At 40.0% G+C, this 19,609-nt stretch overlaps 1 protein-coding gene across 1 annotated transcript; it reads left to right on the top strand.

Annotated features, from left to right (window-relative positions):
• Positions 1-1,125: 1,125 nt before the first annotated feature.
• slc9a2 (solute carrier family 9 member 2) lies at positions 1,126-19,542 on the top strand. The gene is given in 14 exon segments (XM_082176727.1): positions 1,126-1,697; positions 1,868-2,047; positions 3,786-4,249; positions 11,219-11,381; positions 11,384-11,459; positions 11,965-12,182; positions 12,718-12,917; positions 16,173-16,262; positions 16,352-16,422; positions 16,866-17,033; positions 17,223-17,328; positions 17,938-18,054; positions 18,411-18,501; positions 19,004-19,542. Coding segments are annotated over 13 exon segments (2,232 nt in total). The 5' UTR covers positions 1,126-1,697; positions 1,868-1,917; the 3' UTR covers positions 19,342-19,542.
• Positions 19,543-19,609: the final 67 nt, after the last annotated feature.

Below are 19,609 nucleotides of genomic sequence, written 5' to 3'. Positions count from 1 at the left end.
GGCATAAGGAGATAATTTACAACCTTAAGAAGTGCTGTCTCAGTGCTGTGGAAAGCCATATTGAAAACATTTGTAGAGGTTATGAGATGACACATACGCTTTAAGTTGAGCAGCGACTACTTTCTCAAGCAGCTTTGACAGAAATGGAAGATTCGAGATTGGTCTGTAGTTGGCAATGTCAGAGGGGTCAAGGCCAGGTTTCTTTAGGACCGGGGTGACGGCAGCAGTTTTCAATTCCAGAGGAACAACACCAGTACTGAGAAGTTGGGAAATGAGAAATGAAATAGGCAATGAAATAGCACTGATGTCATACATGTCCACTGTAGAGAACGCCAGGACCTACAGCGGTCATTTGGCCTATCAGACATTTTGGGAGACAGAACAAGTGAATAGGGAAATAAATTATTATATATCAATATTCATATTAAATATTATTATGAAAATGTTGCCAATCATTACTCCCATTATAACACTTATGGCAATTTTAATCACATATTGCATAAAGTAAAATGGTATATCAATTAATTCATCTTTTATAGTTGAGACATGCAAAGCCTTTATACAAAGTTTGGTTAAAAAATCCTGAAATCTAAAAATTGATTGGTGAATGAAAAGAAATCCCATTGTTTTTTTGTTTTGTTTTTTAACAACTGAGTCCTGGTGTCCACTACAGAGGACTAGGCTATAGGACATTGCATAGCATATGAATCAAATATATATATATATATTAAAAATCCTCTAAAACATGTAATGACATGAAAATATACTTTATATAAAATTCAGAAACCGTTTTTTTGTGGTTCTCAGGAGGTTATAACATCACACTACTCCATATTTTTCAATTCTGCCACAAATATGCTGCCATATACCTGCCATACATGCAGTAATATCATCATTATGCCATATATGTATTTGACAGTTTATTAGCTAAAAGGGGGTGAAATGTGTTTTTGTGTTTGTGAAACAAATAATGTTTCGCTCGTTTGACTCTCTGCATTGGTCTGGACCACTTTCAGACAGTTAAGTTACTATATTCTGTAATTTAATTAGCATACACTGTATAAAAAGTTGCTGCCTTAAATGTTTAAGTACAATCAACTTTAAGTCATTTAAACTTAAATTACACTAAACTGACTTACAAAACGAGTGGATTCTTGTAATTTATAAAAAGTTGAAAATAGCTTAACTTATTTTGATGAGTTAAAGCAGAGTAAAAACATATGTTGTCAAAACTTATTGATCAAGTATCATTTTTTACAGTGTTGAAATAAAATATAAGAGGCTTTAATTCTTTCATACGTAATACAGGTTAATTTAATAGCTGTAGCCTAGTTATGCAACTGTTTTGGCGGAAACTATCATGACAACATGTTTGTATTTGAGATACAAGGACTAACTGTGAACACAATACGCGGAAACAATAGGTTTTACTTCGAAGAGTTTTTTGTGGCATTTAGGAACTCTATTAAAAAAATGCTTTCAGAGACATATAAAGGAAGCGAAACTATTTCAAAGGCAAGTACAGACAAATCAGGAGTGGCATTTGTCCTCGACCGGCCCTCATCTGATCTGACCACACACACCTGCTGAGAGATAGAGAGCCAGTGCGGATCATCACACGCAAACGACGATCGCTGTGTAATGACCCAAAGCAATATGGACGTTTATAGGCTTATATGAAGGGACTCTGCAGGAATGTAAACGGTTTTAACATTTACTTTTTATCTTTTACAATATTTGCGGTATGCTATAGGTTACCTTTTATGTCAACTTCTGGCATATATAATCGGATAAAATATGGTGCTTAAATTTGATGTAAGGACGACGCATCTTATCTTTTTGATTTTGTGCGTAATTTTTGTATCAGAATATGGAGCAAACGGCACCTCTCCATCTAAACTTCCCCCTTGGAAAACGATGGGTGAGACTGATGCTGATCCCGACCCGGGCAAAACAACCCAAACTATGTTTACACTGAATTACCCCCGTATCCAGATCCCGTTTGAGATTACTTTATGGGTGCTGCTTGCTTCCTTTGCCAAAATAGGTGAGCAATCACATATTCTATGGAAAGCTGTTTTAATATATTCTTTTAAACTAACTAGTGTATTTTTGATGTTAGTAGCTTGTTTTTATTTATTTAATTTTAAATGACTGTTAAGTACCAAATCTATTCCAGTTTTACCCGTCCAGTGGCCTATAGCATTTGTTAAACAATAGTATCTCTGCCGGTTGTTACTAGCAACATTTCTCACTACAATAGTTTTCATTTATTTTTAAATTGTTTTGTCATATGGTTAGTCAGAATGGTAACTTTATTCTGTAGTTAAATTAAAATGTAAGATAATAAGATAAAAAATTTACTTAATGTACCTATATAGGTCTATATTTATAAGACAGATCAATTACCATGGTCCCCTCTGATTCAATAATTTTCCATTATAACTATTTTAATTTTCCACAGTCAGTGCATGAATGAATTTCTCTGAATCACTTTGACATGTTTGGGTATATAATCACAGCCGTGCTGATATAGAGCCATTATCGCACAACTGCGAGTGTGATATGATATCTCTTATATCCCTTACAAAAAAGAGACCTGTGTATTCAAGTGTGTTACTTCTTTTAATCTAAAAATAAGAAAGTACTTTGTCTACTTTTTGTGTACTTCTCAGAAATACACTTAAATTTACATTTAAGTATACCTGACAGGATACTTATACTGACAAAAGTTTAAGTATGTGGCCTACACTTTAATCTTTTGATCGAGATATACTTGAAAGTATAATTAAGTATTCTAGGCTACTTGGCTTGTAATTCTACTCTTTTGATTGAGTAGCCTATTAATTTTTTTTTTTTTTTCACACAGTTTTACATAGGCCTACTGTCTTATAAACTTACATTGTTTGAAAATATTGATTTATAAAGAAAATAGATATGTTCCTATACTGAGCATCTGAATTTTTGTGTAGTCCACTGGCAGTGCACATAGGGATTTACTTCTTATCTATTTAAAGTACAGTTAAAGGTTTTTCAAGAAAAAAACTAAAAAAACTAAACTAAATGGGAACACTTTAGAAGGTTGTGAAAACAGTAAAAGTGCTGAAATAATATATATAAATAGGTACTGTGTGATGTTAAGTTCATTTAATTGAAAACTTATAAGTATACTTGCAGTATTCATCTAAGCTAGTAATTTACTGAGAGTATACTTCATAGTGTACTTTCATAAACTAAAAAATGTGCTAAAAGTATTTGACTATATCAGTATACATATAAGTTCACTTGTTGTACAGTTGCAGTACAAACAAAAAAACATAGTTGTAAACTAGTTGTGTACTCAAAGTTTAATACTGTTACATTTACTTAAATGTTTACTTTCATACACTAAACGGGGGGCATTTAGTCCCAAGCAGAATTGAAATAGTACACTTACAAGTACACCACTAGAACATTGGATACTTACAACATTAGTATACTTAAAATATACTTGAACTTTACTTAAATATAAGTAATAAAATTAACTTGATGTATATTTTTAGTAAGGGAAACAATAGATCGGCGGTATGTAAATATAAAAGAAACAACCACAGAGTGTCTTAAAAAAATCTCTATTTGTGAACTACTTTCTTCATCAATGGATTCAGACAAGATGAGTGAAAAGGTAAACATTCCCAGTGATTCTGTTGAAATATCAGCCCTCCTGGAAGGCCTCTCAGCCAATCAGATTTGAGGACCAGAACTAACTGTTATGTATTATGTGTATTGCTTTTTTTCCTAAATAGGATTCCATGTCTACCATAAGATCACGGTCTGGGTGCCAGAATCCTGTTTGCTGATCTCCATTGGTCTCATAGTGGGGGGAATCATGCACTCGGTGAATGAGGACCCACCGGCAGTGCTTACCTCCAGTGCCTTTTTCCTTTACATGTTGCCACCCATTGTTCTAGACTCAAGCTACTTCATGCCCACTCGGCCTTTCTTTGAGAATTTTGGCACAGTGCTGTGGTTTGCTGTTGTTGGCACGTTGTGGAATTCCATTGGCATTGGCATCTCCCTGTTTGCCATCTGCCAGATCGAGGCTTTTGGTGTACAGGACATTAACCTGCAGGAGAACCTCCTCTTCGCCTCGATCATCTCAACAGTGGAACCGGTTGCTGTGCTCACTGTGTTTGAGGACATCAGTATCCACGAGCAGCTTTATATTGTTGTATTTGGAGAGTGCCTGTTCAATGATGCTGTCACTGTGGTAAGTGATGTGTGCAATCTTGACATACAAAACCAAATGAAGTGTGAGACCGAAATTTGGGACTAAGAATAAAACATACCTCTGAGCAATACACTGCCATACTCTCAATGGGAAATGTGCTTTAAACATGCTTTTATTTGGCACATCGGTCATAAATATTCTCTAATCAAGAACTGTTTTTAAGATGTTGTGCCTGTGTAAAAGCGGGCAGAGATCCAGAGTTATGTCATTCATCAAAAAGTATCACAGTTTGTTTCAAAAGAAATATGCTGGTCTCCTTTCAAATCTTACCTAACAGATAATCTGAAGTCCAAAACTCAACACAAGCCAGTGTAACTGCTCGGTCATTTGATACAGGCTTAAATACCATGATAAACACAATTAGCTTTAGAAGCTATGAATTTAATCTCACCTTTCTTTTTTATGTCAAACATAAAACAACTATTTAGGCACAATTAAATGTCTTACTTTTTACTACATTTTAACTAGAATAGCAAGGAGGAAAAGAATAGTAATAGCTAGAATAGTAAGAGGGACGTTTTTGTGAATTTTGCTTTCAAATTCAGATTAAAAAAAATTCAGAGCAGTGTTTTGGCTTCTTGACACTGGAATGCTCTGAAACAAACTACAAAATTCTGTGTGATTTTATAATACTATGTGCTACAATTACCAGGGATGCAAAGTATTTGATTAATTGTACTTTATTACAAGTATTTATTATTTTACTTTTTTACTATTTGTACTTATCAAGTATGTTTTGAAGCTGTATGCTTAAAGCCTGTTCACACCAAGAACAATAACTATAAAGACAACTAAACAATAATTATTTAGCATCCATGCCAACACACAATATTGTTATGTTTGTTATAAGCTTTTGCTGTAGTTTCAAAACTGGATTCTGATTGGCTTTAAATGTTTTTATCATTCATCAGTTGGAAAAAAATCCTTCTCAAAGTGTTGTATTTGTGCATCAATTGTATATTATGTACGTGTCAGTAGTTCCCTATCAGTTAGTCAGGTTTCGCATTGGGATCTCGCCTGAGAGACCAATCACCTTCGAGTGTTAATAAAACAAGCCAATGTACATTGGCGATTGAGATTTGCATGGCAAGCCACTCCCTGTACATACCTGTATATAAGGCAGCGTGCAACTCACTCATTCAAGCTTTCGCTTCGAAGCCGAGCGGAGCCAGACACTTACGTAAATCATCTATCGTGTGAACTGACAAGAGCAGGAAGTTGAGTTGGAGAGATGGCGCATTCAGCGGTGCTCGCAGTTAAAGAGCAAACTTGCACAGGTAAGTGCAGCGGTTTCATCACTGGACACTTCAACTATTAAAAGAGCAGTTTTCCCTAAAAGAGCAAGCATGGGTGACGTTTTGTCTTTTTCAAGATGGCATTCTACCTGTGTGTTTCTGGATGCGGTCGTTTCCTGGCCCCGTCTGACAGCCACGATCACTGCCTCGTGTCTGGGCCATAAGCACGCTGAGGCAGCATTCGTTGATGAATCATGTGGGATCATGACCATGAACATCTGTGAGGACCATTCCTCTGTTTATGACTTTTCCTCCTTCCGGCACACGCTCAGCTGCGACGACACAGCCTGTCAGTCTTTTGTTTGTTTTCCGTCTGTTTTTGTTATGTTTTGTGTCCTTATGTTAAGCAGCTCAGGCAAAAAGCTTGACCTGGGCAGGATTATTGTTTTGAAATTGTTAATCATATGGCTACTGGATAATTGCGAGGCTTTATGACCAGGAATCAGCGACTATGTTCCACTCACCTATGGCCGAGATGAGCTTCTCCAACTACGTTCCTCCTCGCACTGCCTCCAGAAGCCAAAAGTCAACCTACCACGCGAACTCCGACCAAGAAAACGGGGAAGGAGAGGTGGGGTACGTACCAGGCTGAGGAAACGTCCCTTCCGACCCCCACTCCCCACCATCGTTTTGGCAAACGTCCGCTCCCTCCGAAACAAAATGGATCTGCTGCATGCCAAGTGCCAGTTTGACAGGACCTTCAGGGATGCCTGTGTCATCGCCCTGACAGAAACCTGGCTGGATGGGACCATCACAGACTCTGAGGTCAGTCTTGATAACTTTAACATCCTGCGGGCTGACAGGACAAGCAAGTCCAGTAAAACTAAAGGTGGTGGTGTCTGCATCTTTGTTAATAAGCGATGGTGTGTTAACATCAAGACTCACCGCACAATCTGCACACCTGATGTAGAATTGTTGACTCTGTCTCTACGGCCTTTCTACCTCCCGAGGGAATTCCCGTGCGTGGTGATCAGCTGTGTTTATATCTCCCCAAATGCTAACACCCGGGTGGCAGCGGAGCTACTAGCAGAGGATGCTAGCTCTATGATGGCTAAGTATCCGGATGCTCCGCTCTTCATAATGGGTGATTTTAACAACTGTAGACTGGACTGTGTTATGCCATCTTTGCACCAGTATGTGGACATTCCCACGAGGAAGCACAACACCCTGGATTTATGTTACGGTAACATCTTTGATGCGTTTGGTGTCCAAGCACATCCTCCACTCGGCTACTCCGACCACAATGTTATTGTTTTGCTTCCGCACTACAAGTCGGAACTGAAACGCGCTAAACCCACCATCCATAACGCCGCAATCTGGTCGGAGGATGCAATTGCACAGCTGCAGGGATCTCTAGCGTGCACGGATTGGGATATTTTTCAAGGAGACTTGGAGCACAGGATTTTGGTAATCACAGATTACATAAAATTCTGTATATCATCCACTATACCCACAAGGACATTTAAGAAGTACCCCAATTCCAATCCCTGGATCACATCACACATTAAAATTACAATGAAAGAAAGGCTTAAAGCCTTCCAGCGTGAGGACTGGAACACTGTCAACACACTAAACAGACAGATTAAAAATGACATAACCAAGGCCAAACTCAGGTATAAAGACAAGATTGAACAGGAGTTCAGCTGTATGAACAGCAGACAGGCTTACCAGAAAATAAAAGTTCTTACTGGTCAAGCATCTAACACCGGGCACAGCATAACAACTAATCCTGCCACTTCTGCTGACTCTCTGAACTCTTTCTTTACACGCTTTGATACCGTTGACCACTCTGCTCTCTGTGATGAGCTGCTCAGTGCCCTGCCACTAGACCCCCCATCTTGGCCTCCGTTTACAGTGGAGGATGTACGCCAGCAGTTGAGCAGGTGTAAAATGGGCAAGGCACCGGGTCCAGATGGCATTCCAGCCAGGGTGCTTAAGCTGTGTGCTATGGAGCTGTCCCCAATACTACACACTATTTTCTGGGACTCTTTCAGGTCAGCACTCATCCCCACAGCCTGGAAAACCTCCACGATCATCCCGGTCCCAAAGAAGCCCCGTCCATCTGAGCCACATCACTACAGACCAATTGCACTTACCTCCATCATGATGAAGTGCCTTGAAAAGCTCATCCTTTACTCCATCCTCCCTGCTGTTAGACCTCTGCTGGATCCATATCAATTTGCCTACAAGGCTAAGCGGGGAACGGAGGATGGCGTGGCATGTCTCCTCCACCCCCTTCTGCAACATCTTGAGCTACCTGGCACTTTTGCATCTATCATCTTCATCGACTTGCTCAGCCTTCAATACAATACAACGGCACCAGATGATCAGGAAGCTCCAAACCCTCAACCTGTCCCCACTCTTCATTCACTGGATTCACAACTTTCTCAGCAATAGACCACAAGCTGTCAGAATCGGATCAGTCACCTCATCCACCATAATCACTAACACCGGCGCTCCCCAGGGGTGTGTACTCAGCCCCTTCCTGTACACACTCTATACCAATGATTGTACCAGCCCTTTCCCTGTCACCACATATTTCAAATACTCAGATGACACTGCCATTTTAGCATTTCTCAAGGACAGTAACTCCATAACTGCTTACCACCAGTCTGTCAGCCACTTTACTAAGTGGTGCTCCGACAATTTCCTGGAGCTGAATGTAGACAAGACCAAGGAGCTACTCATCCACACTCAAGCCCACACCCCGGATCTGGCACCTACTATCATTTATAACAAAATAGTTGAACGTGTCAATCACTTCAAATACCTTGGACTCACACTGGACAATAAACTTACCTTTGAGCAACATGTTATCAATATTCATAAACGTTCCCAGCAGAAACTTCACATTCTCCGCAAGCTCCGTGCCCTCTGTGTCACCCCTAAACATCTCTTACTGTTATACACCAGCATTATCCAACCCATCCTTCTTTACTGCTCCCCCTGTTACTATAACATGCTATCCATCACCAATAGAAATAAACTCATCAAGGTCACCCACATTGCATCCAAAATCATCGGCCTGCCTATAATAGACCTCGGCCACCAAAACAATAAAGCCATCACACGCATGGCCCGAACTGTCAGCAGAGACCCAGATCATCCCCTCCACAGCCACTTCTGCCTGCTGCCCTCAGGCCGTAGGTACAGGACTTTGCGGTGGAAGCGGGCACGCTTCAGTAAAAGCTTTGTCCCTTCTGCCATCGTTGCTCTTAACGGTTTTAAGCGCTAATCCTGCTCCTTACCATCTGCAGATGTGTTGTGTGTGTATTTGTCCATGTTGTCTGTATCTGACAGTGTCTGTGAAAAAGAATTTCCCCCAGGGGACAATAAAGGTCTATCTATCTACGTGTATCTATCTATCTATCTATCTATCTATCTATCTATCTATCTATCTATCTATCTATCTATCTATCTATCTATCTATCGCAATGTTGAGATTGAGACTCCAATACCTTGAAAAATGTGGAGTCCCCTCTGTTATTCCCTGTTCTGGTTTCTCTGCACTGCAGAGGACCACTTCAGGTAATACTCAGGGTGATCTGATGGTTATAGTGGGAGCTCTCCCGCCGGGCCAGTCCCAACGGGCCTCCCACTCCCCCACCCCATCGAAGGCTGTGGAGTTTCCGGGTGAGGCTGCTGGTCTTTCTCATGGGGTGATGTCCTTCTCCTGGATGTCGATAGCTGCATCGGAGAGCGGGTATGAGTCCTCTGGGGATGAAGACTCGCCTGTGCTGCCCCCATCAGGGAGCGCAATTCGAAGAGTTGTCCGAGTTATCTGCCACGCATCCCTCCAATAGGTCCCAAACATTCGCGACTGGATGATTGGTATCTGCCCGGTTCCTTTCTTCCCAGAGTTGTATGAGGAGGTCACCAAGTCGTGGAAGGCACCTTTTACTGCCAGAAGCTGCTTCACTGCTTCCTCCGCTCTCATTACCCTTGACAGTGGGGCAGCCAAGCGTTACATGGAGATTCCTCAGGTGGAGCGTGCAATTGTGGTGCATTTATGCCTGCAAAGTGCTGCCACCTGGCGGAATCGCCCGCACCTCCCATCCAAGGCCTATAAGTTCTCGGCCACTCTTGCCGCCAAGCAAGTACACCAGGCCAAAGCTCTAAAAGAGCTGCACGAGAGTCGTTCTAAACCGGGGTTGATGCAGGAACTTCAAATGGCAACGAAAATCACAGCGCAGGCCCTCAGTCAGACGATGTCCACTCTAGTGGTCCAGGAAAGTAATCTCTGGCTGAACCTGGCTGAGATGAAGGAGGCTGACCAAGTTCGCTTTTCTCGACTCCCCCATCTCCCAGGCTGGCCTCTTCTGCGACAATGACCAGCAGTTCTCTGCAGTACAGAAGCAGACGGAGGCGATCAAACACAAGATGCTGCTGCCACCAGACCGCCAGGAGCTGCCCCTCCGTCTGCCTGTCGCAGAGGGCGCCCCCTTGCGGCGTCTACATCTGCTCTGGTGTGGCCACAGCAGCAGCCTTTACCGCAAAGTTGACCTGCCCGCAGGAAGGCAACACAGCCGTTTCAGCCAGCGCTAAACCCTCTAAGCTGTCGGTGAAACACCATCCCTGAGACGGGCAACCAAGAGATGGAGACGGTGGACGCACTGCTCTTTCCCCCGGAGTAGGGCCGGGTGGAGAATCTTCAAAAGTTTCTGCAATTTCTGTCCCATCGCTGGCTCAGCGGCCAGCGGTACCCACTTTTGGGCCTGTCACAAGCTTCCATTCAAGATGTTAACGCAGAGACACATCCTCATGTGCGTTTGCCACAAAGATTGATTTTGCAGTGATCGACCTGAAGGTTGTGTACTTTTATGTCTCGGTTTTACCTTGACACAGACCGTTTCTATGCTTTGCATCCAAGGGTCAGGCATTCACTGGGCTAGATGCCCCATATATTATGATTCCCTCTTGGTAATCCCATATGTCTATTCTTCCACGGTTCGGTTTCCCTCTTTCCCTGGGCAGATCCCACACTGCCCCATCTCTGCATTGGTAATGGTTCTATCCCTGTCTAGGCAGGACCTACCGCAGGGATTTTCCATATGTAGCACTGCTCCACTCATCAGTCCATATGTGTATTTCCACATGATACCTCCCTACGGGCAGGATGTGGTGTCCGTAACGTCCCTTTCCATCTGAATTCACTTCTCTAGTGTTATCCAACCAGTCAGGGCTGTATAAGGGTAAAACAGAAAGGAACGGCAGCTAACGATTATCCCCTTGTAAAGTTATGTCCTTCCGTCCCACCAGGTACAGAGGTCTATGCGACTTTCACAGGGCGCTGCAAAGTGACAGTGGTTGTGATGCTTTCCATAGGGATCCCAATGTATCAGTCAGTTCTGACATAACTTCGAACGTGAACTGATAGGGAACGCCTGTCTCAGATCCTCAGTGCAAACTTGAATGAGTGAGTTGTGGGCTGCCTTATACTGTATACCCGTATGTACGGGGAGTGGCTTGCCTTGCCAATCTCACTTGCCAATGTACATTCGCTTATTTTGTTACAACTCGAAGGTGATTGGACTCTCAGGCGAGATCCCAATGCGTCAGTCAGTTGATGTAACGTCTCCGTCCCCTCCTTCAGGGAACGGGGGTTACATTAGTAACTGGGACGTCCTCACTGTTTTTTTGTTTTTTTTTCCAGGTGCTGTATAATCTTTTCAATCATGTAGCAGTGATGCCTGAGGTTGAAGCTGGAGAAGTTTTTCTGGACATGGGTAGTTTCTTTGTGGTGGGTTTGGGTGGTGTGTTTTTCGGCCTTCTGTTTGGCTTTGTGGCAGCCTTCACCACACGCTTTACTGGAAAAGTGACACGCTAATCATCTTCCTGTACAGTTACCTGGCCTACCTCTTAGCTGAGCTCTTTGCCATCTCCAGCATCATGGCGTAAGTAAGGGGTCCTTACCCAGCTAACAAAAATATGTTCTAAGACCATTTTGCTAACGTTACCATTAAGTTATAAAACTTTAATTCTGAACGTTATCTGACTGTTCAAAACATCAAGTTTTTAAAATGCTTTAAAGAAAGTTTTTTTTCTTGGTAATGCGGACGTTAAGAACATTCCATTTTGTAAACATTATGGGATTGTTACTTTTGAATTTCTCTGAACATTCAAAAACAGGTAATAACATTTAAAAATGTTTGACTAGCATCCAACAAAAATGTTTCCATAATGTTTTTGTGCTAAAGTTTTGGGAACATTATTAACCAGATAACTTTGAACAAACATTCTATTAATGTTACTGTAAGGATGTTTGTTCATAACTTTGAGAGAACCTTGAGAACAGTAGGAAAGTTCTGAAAACATTCCCTGTCAGCTGAGTAAAAGCTTGCTTCCAGATATCTGAAACTAACATTAATTTTCCTGAATGTTGTGCTCCTGTTTCTACAGTATTGTAACCTGTGCTTTGACTATGAAGTATTACGTGGAAGAGAATGTATCCCAGCATTCCTGCACCACTATTCGCCATGTCATTAAGATGCTCGGAAGTGTGTCAGAAACTCTGATCTTTTTTTTCTTGGGTGTTGTTACCATAACAACAGAGCATGAGTGGAACTGGGGCTACATACTCTTTACTCTGCTATTTGCTCTGCTTTGGAGAGGCCTGGGTATGGGAGATCATTTGTGAATTATAACAAATTCTCAAATTATTAGGGAGTTTTTAATAGTACCAGGTCGTTTTCTTATTGTCATCGGTTACAAATAAACAATTTCGCCACAGCTGTGTTGACACACCAGCATGATTGCGATTATTGCTATTTGATATTACTTTTAACAAACAATTCAACAAACAAGACATATAAGTAACGTACAGTAGACACAGTTGCCAGTTAGTTTGCCTATCTCCACCAACAGAAATAGATCCAATCAAAGCATAGTCAATAGTCTTGTCTTCGAGCATCAAAAAGTTGTGTGTTGTTCCTGAATGAATCAGTGTTTTGAACTCACAAACTTTAGGAATGATTCAACGAATCATATAGACGGTCACTTGTTGCCACGTGCTGGTCTAATGATGTAACCTGTAAATTCCACATCACTAATGCACAGACTGACAGTATGTCTGAAACAAATACAAATTGTCATCTGAAATGACATAACTTAAGCTACTGGCTCAAATGTTACTATATTTCCATTTTCTTTTAGGAATCCTGGTCCTAACGCAGATCATTAACCCCTTCCGTACAATTCCTTTTAACTTCAAAGATCAGTTTGGTTTAACCTATGGTGGGCTGAGAGGAGCCGTGTCCTTTGCCTTGGCCTTCACTCTCCCTGAGAGCATTGGTCACAAGAAGCTATTCATCACAGGCACGATTGTTGTCATCATCTTCACAGTGTTCATTCAGGTACCTTTACACAGCAACTGAGTCTTGCTGACAAGTGCTTGCGTTTCAAACAAGCCATCTTTACAAGTACAGCATTAACTTGTTCATATATTTGTTCAACACTTTGCATTGATGTTAGGCCATGAATATGAGGCCCTGTTTACACCTGATATTAAGTGTTATGCGCTTTGGTCGATCAGATCACAAGTGGACGACACTAAGTAAAGGTGTAAACAGGGTCTAAAATGTCTTGATTGTCCACTTTCGACCACTTCCAGAGGTAGTCAAAAACGCAAACTCCTTGTGATCCATATGGCTTTTACATTTACACTACAATTAAAATGTTTGGGTCAGCAAGATTTAAAAAAAAATCTTATGCTCTCTTATGCTCACCAGTGCTGCTTTTATTTGACCAAAAAATACAGTAAAAACAGCAATTGTCATGGTCACTGGTTGCAGCACAAAGGAAAGTTGGCACGAAATGCAGCAGCTGCTATTGGTTTGGAGCAGACACTGGAACAGGCTCTTGGGCTGGAGCGGACTCTGTTCAGAGGCTGGAGTGGACAAGTGTGGCCCAGAGACACAATGCCAGAGCCATTATGGTCAGTGCTGAACTCTATGGGCTTGGGTCTAGAATTTCACTCACAGGAGCAGACTGGGGAATTTCTCACTGGAACGGACTTGGGAATCTCACACTCTGGAATAGCCTCAGGAATTTTTCTCACTGGAACGGACTCGGGAACTTCTCTCACTGGAACGTGCTCGGGAATTTCTCTCACAAGCTATGTTTCCATCAACACGTTTTTATCCGAATTATGTGATATCGAATGAAAAATGCCTTATGGAAACAGTAAAATTCGATTGAATTTCTTGAATATCGACTAAAATGAAATACGGTCGGTCTCATCGGATTTTATCTTGATCGATGTACGGTTTATGCGATAAACGCTGATGGAAACGTTATTTGCCGAATAAATAATGGATTGCGATTAAGTTTTAGGTCATTTTACAACCCGCCACAAAAGAAGAAGTTTTAGTTAATTTCCGCCCAGTTTGTACCCATTATATACTGTCTGGTTTGCACACATGGCCGGTGTCAACAAAGTGGACAAACGAGGAGACGAGATACTTTTTGAATTTAATTTAACAGAAAAATAAAACGGCTATTATAGCAAAAATCTAAGAAATGCCATAATAGTCAAATAATGTCGCTATCAGCTGTCACATAAGCACCTAGAGTCCTGCAATGGGTTGGGTACCCGCATAAAAGTGGCTAAAACGGGTGGATTGTGACATTCCTAAAATTCACAGGCGGGGATGCGGGCGGATAATGAACTCCTTGCGGGCGGGTAGCGGATGAAAAATATGTGCAATATTTGTATGTCTAAATTGCCATTACACACTCGCAAATATGTGTTTTGGGCATTCTTACAAATATTCTTGTTTGCCGTTACCCGACCGATCCTGTCAATTTAGGTCCGACCCAATTAATTTTTTTCCCCTTTTAGTCCGACCGACTGGCCGGTTGTAAACTTGCGTTAAGATCGACCGTTTTTTTTTTTTTTTTTTTTTTTACTCTTCAAACAACTAATACAAATGCAATAAAATAATATTCATTATATTTTAGTAGGCCTAAGTATTGTGTAGGCTATGCTCTTTCTTTTAAATAAAAACCCGTCAATCAAGCAAAATAATATTCAATGATTGTAGGGCAGGCTAATAAGCCTATGTGTTGTAGCCCAGTCATTAAAAAACTATTTAGTTTCATATTCATGTTTAAATAAAATAATATATATATATATTTGTTTAAAATTGCATGTTGATTATATGAAAAGTGAAAAAAGCATGAATAAGATAAGATGATCCCGAATATCGGGAGACAAATGGAGTGGGCAGACATGATTTTGACCACTTTATTAAGTTTGTTTTTGTAGAAAGACTTTCTTTAAAGTGATTTTCGTTTTGTATTATTTGTATCTTAATTTTAACCAATGTTTAATCAACCATTTTCCTTGGATTTAATAAATAAGAGCTAAATATAGCAGGCAATAATCAGGACACGGAGAGGCGCCCGCGCGTGAACTGGAGGTAGTCTAGGCTACTTGAATGGCCCAAAACAAAGCGCACTTTAGCGCTCATTAGCCCATTCATGAGGCTATTGTGATGTTGAGAGAGGTGCGAGATAAAAAATAAAGCACTTTAAATGGAATGATTTTAGCTTGTGTGCGATTTATCGCGGGCACGGGTCAGATCTGGTGCTGAACTTTGCGGGTACGGGCGGGGGCGGGGGCGGGGGCGGGTCTCCAAACATGGACCCGTGCAGGACTCTGCACTATTACAACTTGTGCAATATTGAACATTTGTTGGTAGATGGCGCGATCCATTTTGTCTAGCAAAACTTTGTTCGCAAATGTTTGCTTGAATGTTGTGCGATTCAGTGCGAAAATGAATGGAAACACCTTAAAATGTCTCAAATCAATTCGACATACCAATTTGATCGCAAAACAGCATGTGACGTCATTACGCACAGGTTTTTATTCGCTTTAAAGCCGTTTGATGGAAACACACTTTCACGAGCTTTAATCGCATGATTAAACTTCAGATAATTCGATTGACAAGTTGATGGAAACATAGCTACAGGAATGGACTGGGAAATTTCTCTCACTGGAACAGACACAGGAATTCCTCTCACAGGAACTGACTGGGGAATTTCTCTTACTGGAACAGACACAGGAATTTATCACTAGAACAGACCCAGGAGTTTCTCTCACACGGACTCTGTGGTTGGCATGTTGGTTTTCTCCTCGCTCTCGCTGATGGTAAAAGAGGAACCATTGTCCGTCTCCGGGCAGGCACACTGTAGTCTCTGCTTTGAGGCCAATTAATTCCTGTGATGCAAAGCTGAATTTTCAGCATCATTACACCAGTCTTAAATGTCACATTATCCTTCAGAATTCATTCTAATATGCTGATTTGCTGCTCACGAAACATTTCTTATTATTATCAATGTTGAAAACAGTTTATTATGCTGCATAATATTTTTTTTTTGGAAACGTCATATATTTATTCAGGATTCTTTGATGAATAGAAAGTTGAAAAGAACAGCATTTATTTTAAATAAAATAAATTGTAACAATATAAATGCCATTATTGTCAGATAATCAATTACTTTTAATCAATTTAATGCATCCTTGCTGAATAAATGTAAGAAAACTCAGACTGACAGCAGAATTTTAAACGGTAGTGTATTATAGTAAAGACTATTTCTCTTTGCAGGGAATTACAATAAGACCTCTTCTAAAATTAATGAATGTCCGTAAGACAAATCGAAACCAAGAGACCATCAGTGTTGAGATTCACAAAAGGGTATGTATTCAGTGGTTTCATTCATTTCATTTAAAACACACTTAATGAATAATCTTAATCAATTTATTTATGCCATTACTCTGTTTCAGTTAATGGAGCACACTGTTGCAGGCATAGAAGATCTATGTGGACAATGGAGTCACTACTACTGGAAAGACAAGTAAGAGTTAGACTCTTACATTTTAGTTATTTTTTTTCCTCTACACAGCTTTTCTGAATATAAAATAACAGTTATTTGCCGATAGTGGCTTAGTAGAAGTATTTCTGTGTCATTTTTCCACTTTCCTCATTTCTTTTTTGTTTTAAAATTGACCAGTTAGACTGGTCTAACAGCTCTGTCTCAGTCTATAACATCAGCCTCAGGCTTATGTAAATTAATTAGTCATAACGACTATTCCTGTTAGTAACTACCACAGCTATTACCCTAAGATAGTTATGTTCAATTTTGGAAAAATATCTGTATGGAAAAAGGACATTTATTCAGTGACTCAGTTTATATGTAGAAGCTAAATATAAATGTAAAGTCCAGTACACTCTATCTACTTTATGTGATTTTGATTGTGAGATTAATTTGTTTTGATCTATAACATTTTTGATTGTCAGGTTCATGAAGTTTAATAACCAGATCATTCGCAAGATTTTAATCCGTGATACTCGTCCAGAATCGAGCATTGTGGCTCTGTATAAGAAACTGGAGCTTCAGAACGCCATGGAGATTCTGGACACAATGTCCGGTGACATCAGTGCAGCTCCCTCTTTAATTTCATTACAGTACGTCTTCTTTTTGCACAGTCACTTCTTTTCCTGTCCTATGCTTCTCAGAAATATCAGAAACTGTTTTTTTTTCTTTTCGCTGAATTTAGCTTACACTAATAGATTAATCATTTTACTAGAAGTGACAGGAGAATCCCAATGATTTGCTTCCTGTTAATTTCTGTTCTCTGTTCTTGTTTACTACAGTGAAGAAATAAAGAATGCCTCAAAGTCCAGGAAGAAGTTCTTGTCATCTGATGTGACAAGTATGCGTGAACTCTTATCAAAAAACATGTACAAGATCAGACAGAGGGTGAGTTGTGACAGAATGTCCTGAACTTACAATATTGGAATTGCTAAAAATACAAAAAATTCAAAGATATTAGGTGTTATATTCAATTTAAGGGGTTTCGTAATAATTAATTAAGAGGTTCGTAATAAGAGGTTTTAAAGGAGGCTAGCTAGTGAGAACTGTGTGGGTAAACCTCACTCCCCTGGCCTCAAGAGGCGTAAATGCTTGTTTGAATCGCTTCGACCAGGTCAAGTAGGACTGGTTACACTATTTATAACAGTATGCAAAGTAATGCACTGAAGGAATACATTATCATAAAAGGTTTCAACCAAAAACAACTCAAAGGGTCAAATGCTCAATATGAGGTTTCAGAACATCCCAGAACATTTGTGTCGTTTTTATGACGTTATTGGGTCCGGAAACAAGTAGCCAATGTTACACTGAACAAAAACGACCATGTTTATTGAAAAGTTTAATGTTTTCTTGAATGATTCAGTTTTGTAGTATTTAGTATATGTGGAATAAGTAGTGGGACATAACATTGTTAATAATGTCCCTACTACTTTATTGTGTCTTGCAATATTTCACAAATTGTGATCTATATATTTTTTTATCCATTATGCTTAACAGACAGTGTCTTATACCAATAAGCATTCATTACCCAATGATATCACAGCCAGAGAGATCCTGATGAGACGGCACACAAGTTTACGTCGCAGCCTCAGAGCTGGAAGCTTCCATGGCACTGTATGTACCACTACATACATTTAAAGAGCACTTATTTATACAGGGTAAAAGAATGATGAGATATAAGACAAAAACTTTTGTTTTGTGCCATTTAAAGGGCACTTTTTGAATTTGAAGATCAGTGTAAATTGTACTAAATTTGTCTTCTGGGAAACATGTAAGTCTCTTCTGCTGCTTTTTTGAAGGGCAGTACTAAATACAAATTAATTGATATTTAAACAAAATAAGAAAATTTTTGACATCTTCATCCCGTTCCAAAGTTTTCACCCCCCGGATCTGTATATACTTCTTAATATGGACATGAGAGTCCTATTTTCTGTCATGAACCCTTTCCTTGCTCTTCTCTGCCACACCAGAATGCTGCAAAAATGTCCCAGAAGTTTTTGTCTCTGCCGATGGGTCAGAGTCTGAACTCTGGATTTCCTCCACGGAGATTCGGTCACACCGGTGAGATATACAGTATTATAGCAGTAATTAAACCATCTCTAGTTCACCCTCTGGTCCTTGTAGCAAAACAGATTCAACATGTTTTGCATATAGACAGCAACTGACTTACATTCAGTAGATGATCTCAGAGATTATGTACAAGACCTCAATTCTGTCTCTTCACACTGTAAAACTGTTCAGCCTGCATTTATTTGATCAAAACTATAGTAAAAACTATTTCCACTAACGGTTTTGTTTTAATATATTTTAAACTGTAATTTATTCCTGTGATGGCAAAGCTATAATTTTTAAGCAGTCTTCAGTCTTCACTGTCACATGCTGGTCAAGAAACATTTATTATTAATATAATATGTTTTTTGTCATGCTTTTCTAATGAACATCTAGTGCAGAATTGTAAATATTACAACGATTTAGGTCAAGGGATTTTCATAACTATATTGATTTTAAGCATTTATATATTGACAGTAATATAGATAGTAATGTACAGTATCTTTTATCTTAGGAGATGGTGATAGAGAAACCGAGATTGACTGTCCGTCAACCAGGCCTATGTTCAAGCATCCACAGAGATTGTCATCTAAAGCAGTGATGCCTCTAGCTTCCTCTGTGAACATGTTGGGTGAACAAAATGAGGAGCAGAGGGGCTACAGGACGTCACATCTGAGGTCAAACATCAGCCATTCAGGGCATCAGACCTCAAATCTGCTTTATGGCTCATCTAGAAACTATAGTGACAAAGACTGTGAGGGTGGAGAGCAGCAATCATGGCCGTCTCCCCACACATGGGTACAGGAACCGCAGAATGATGTACAACAGCCTTTGATGAGGAGGCCACACTGATAGTAGATGTAGCTGGACTGCTATTATCTGTGGATGAGATCACACAACTTGAAGCAAACTAAAACACTTACAATAGAGAGAAAAGGAAGAATTTACTCCATGTTAAACATAATCATTAAATATTCCTATGTGATAATTTACATAAAAGCTTTCTACGACACTAAAGCCATCAGAAATTGTGAAATATAGGTCTTAAAACCACATACTGTATGCTTCATGTGCATTTAAATTGAGTGCATTGTCATTTTCATTTACAAGTTTTTTATTA

Source organism: Leuciscus leuciscus (genome assembly GCF_965113295.1).
Source record: "Leuciscus leuciscus genome assembly, chromosome: 7".
NCBI lineage: Eukaryota > Metazoa > Chordata > Actinopteri > Cypriniformes > Leuciscidae > Leuciscus > Leuciscus leuciscus.
The sequence above is the reverse complement of the archived record's forward strand: the minus strand, read 5'-3'. Positions and strand labels throughout refer to the sequence as shown.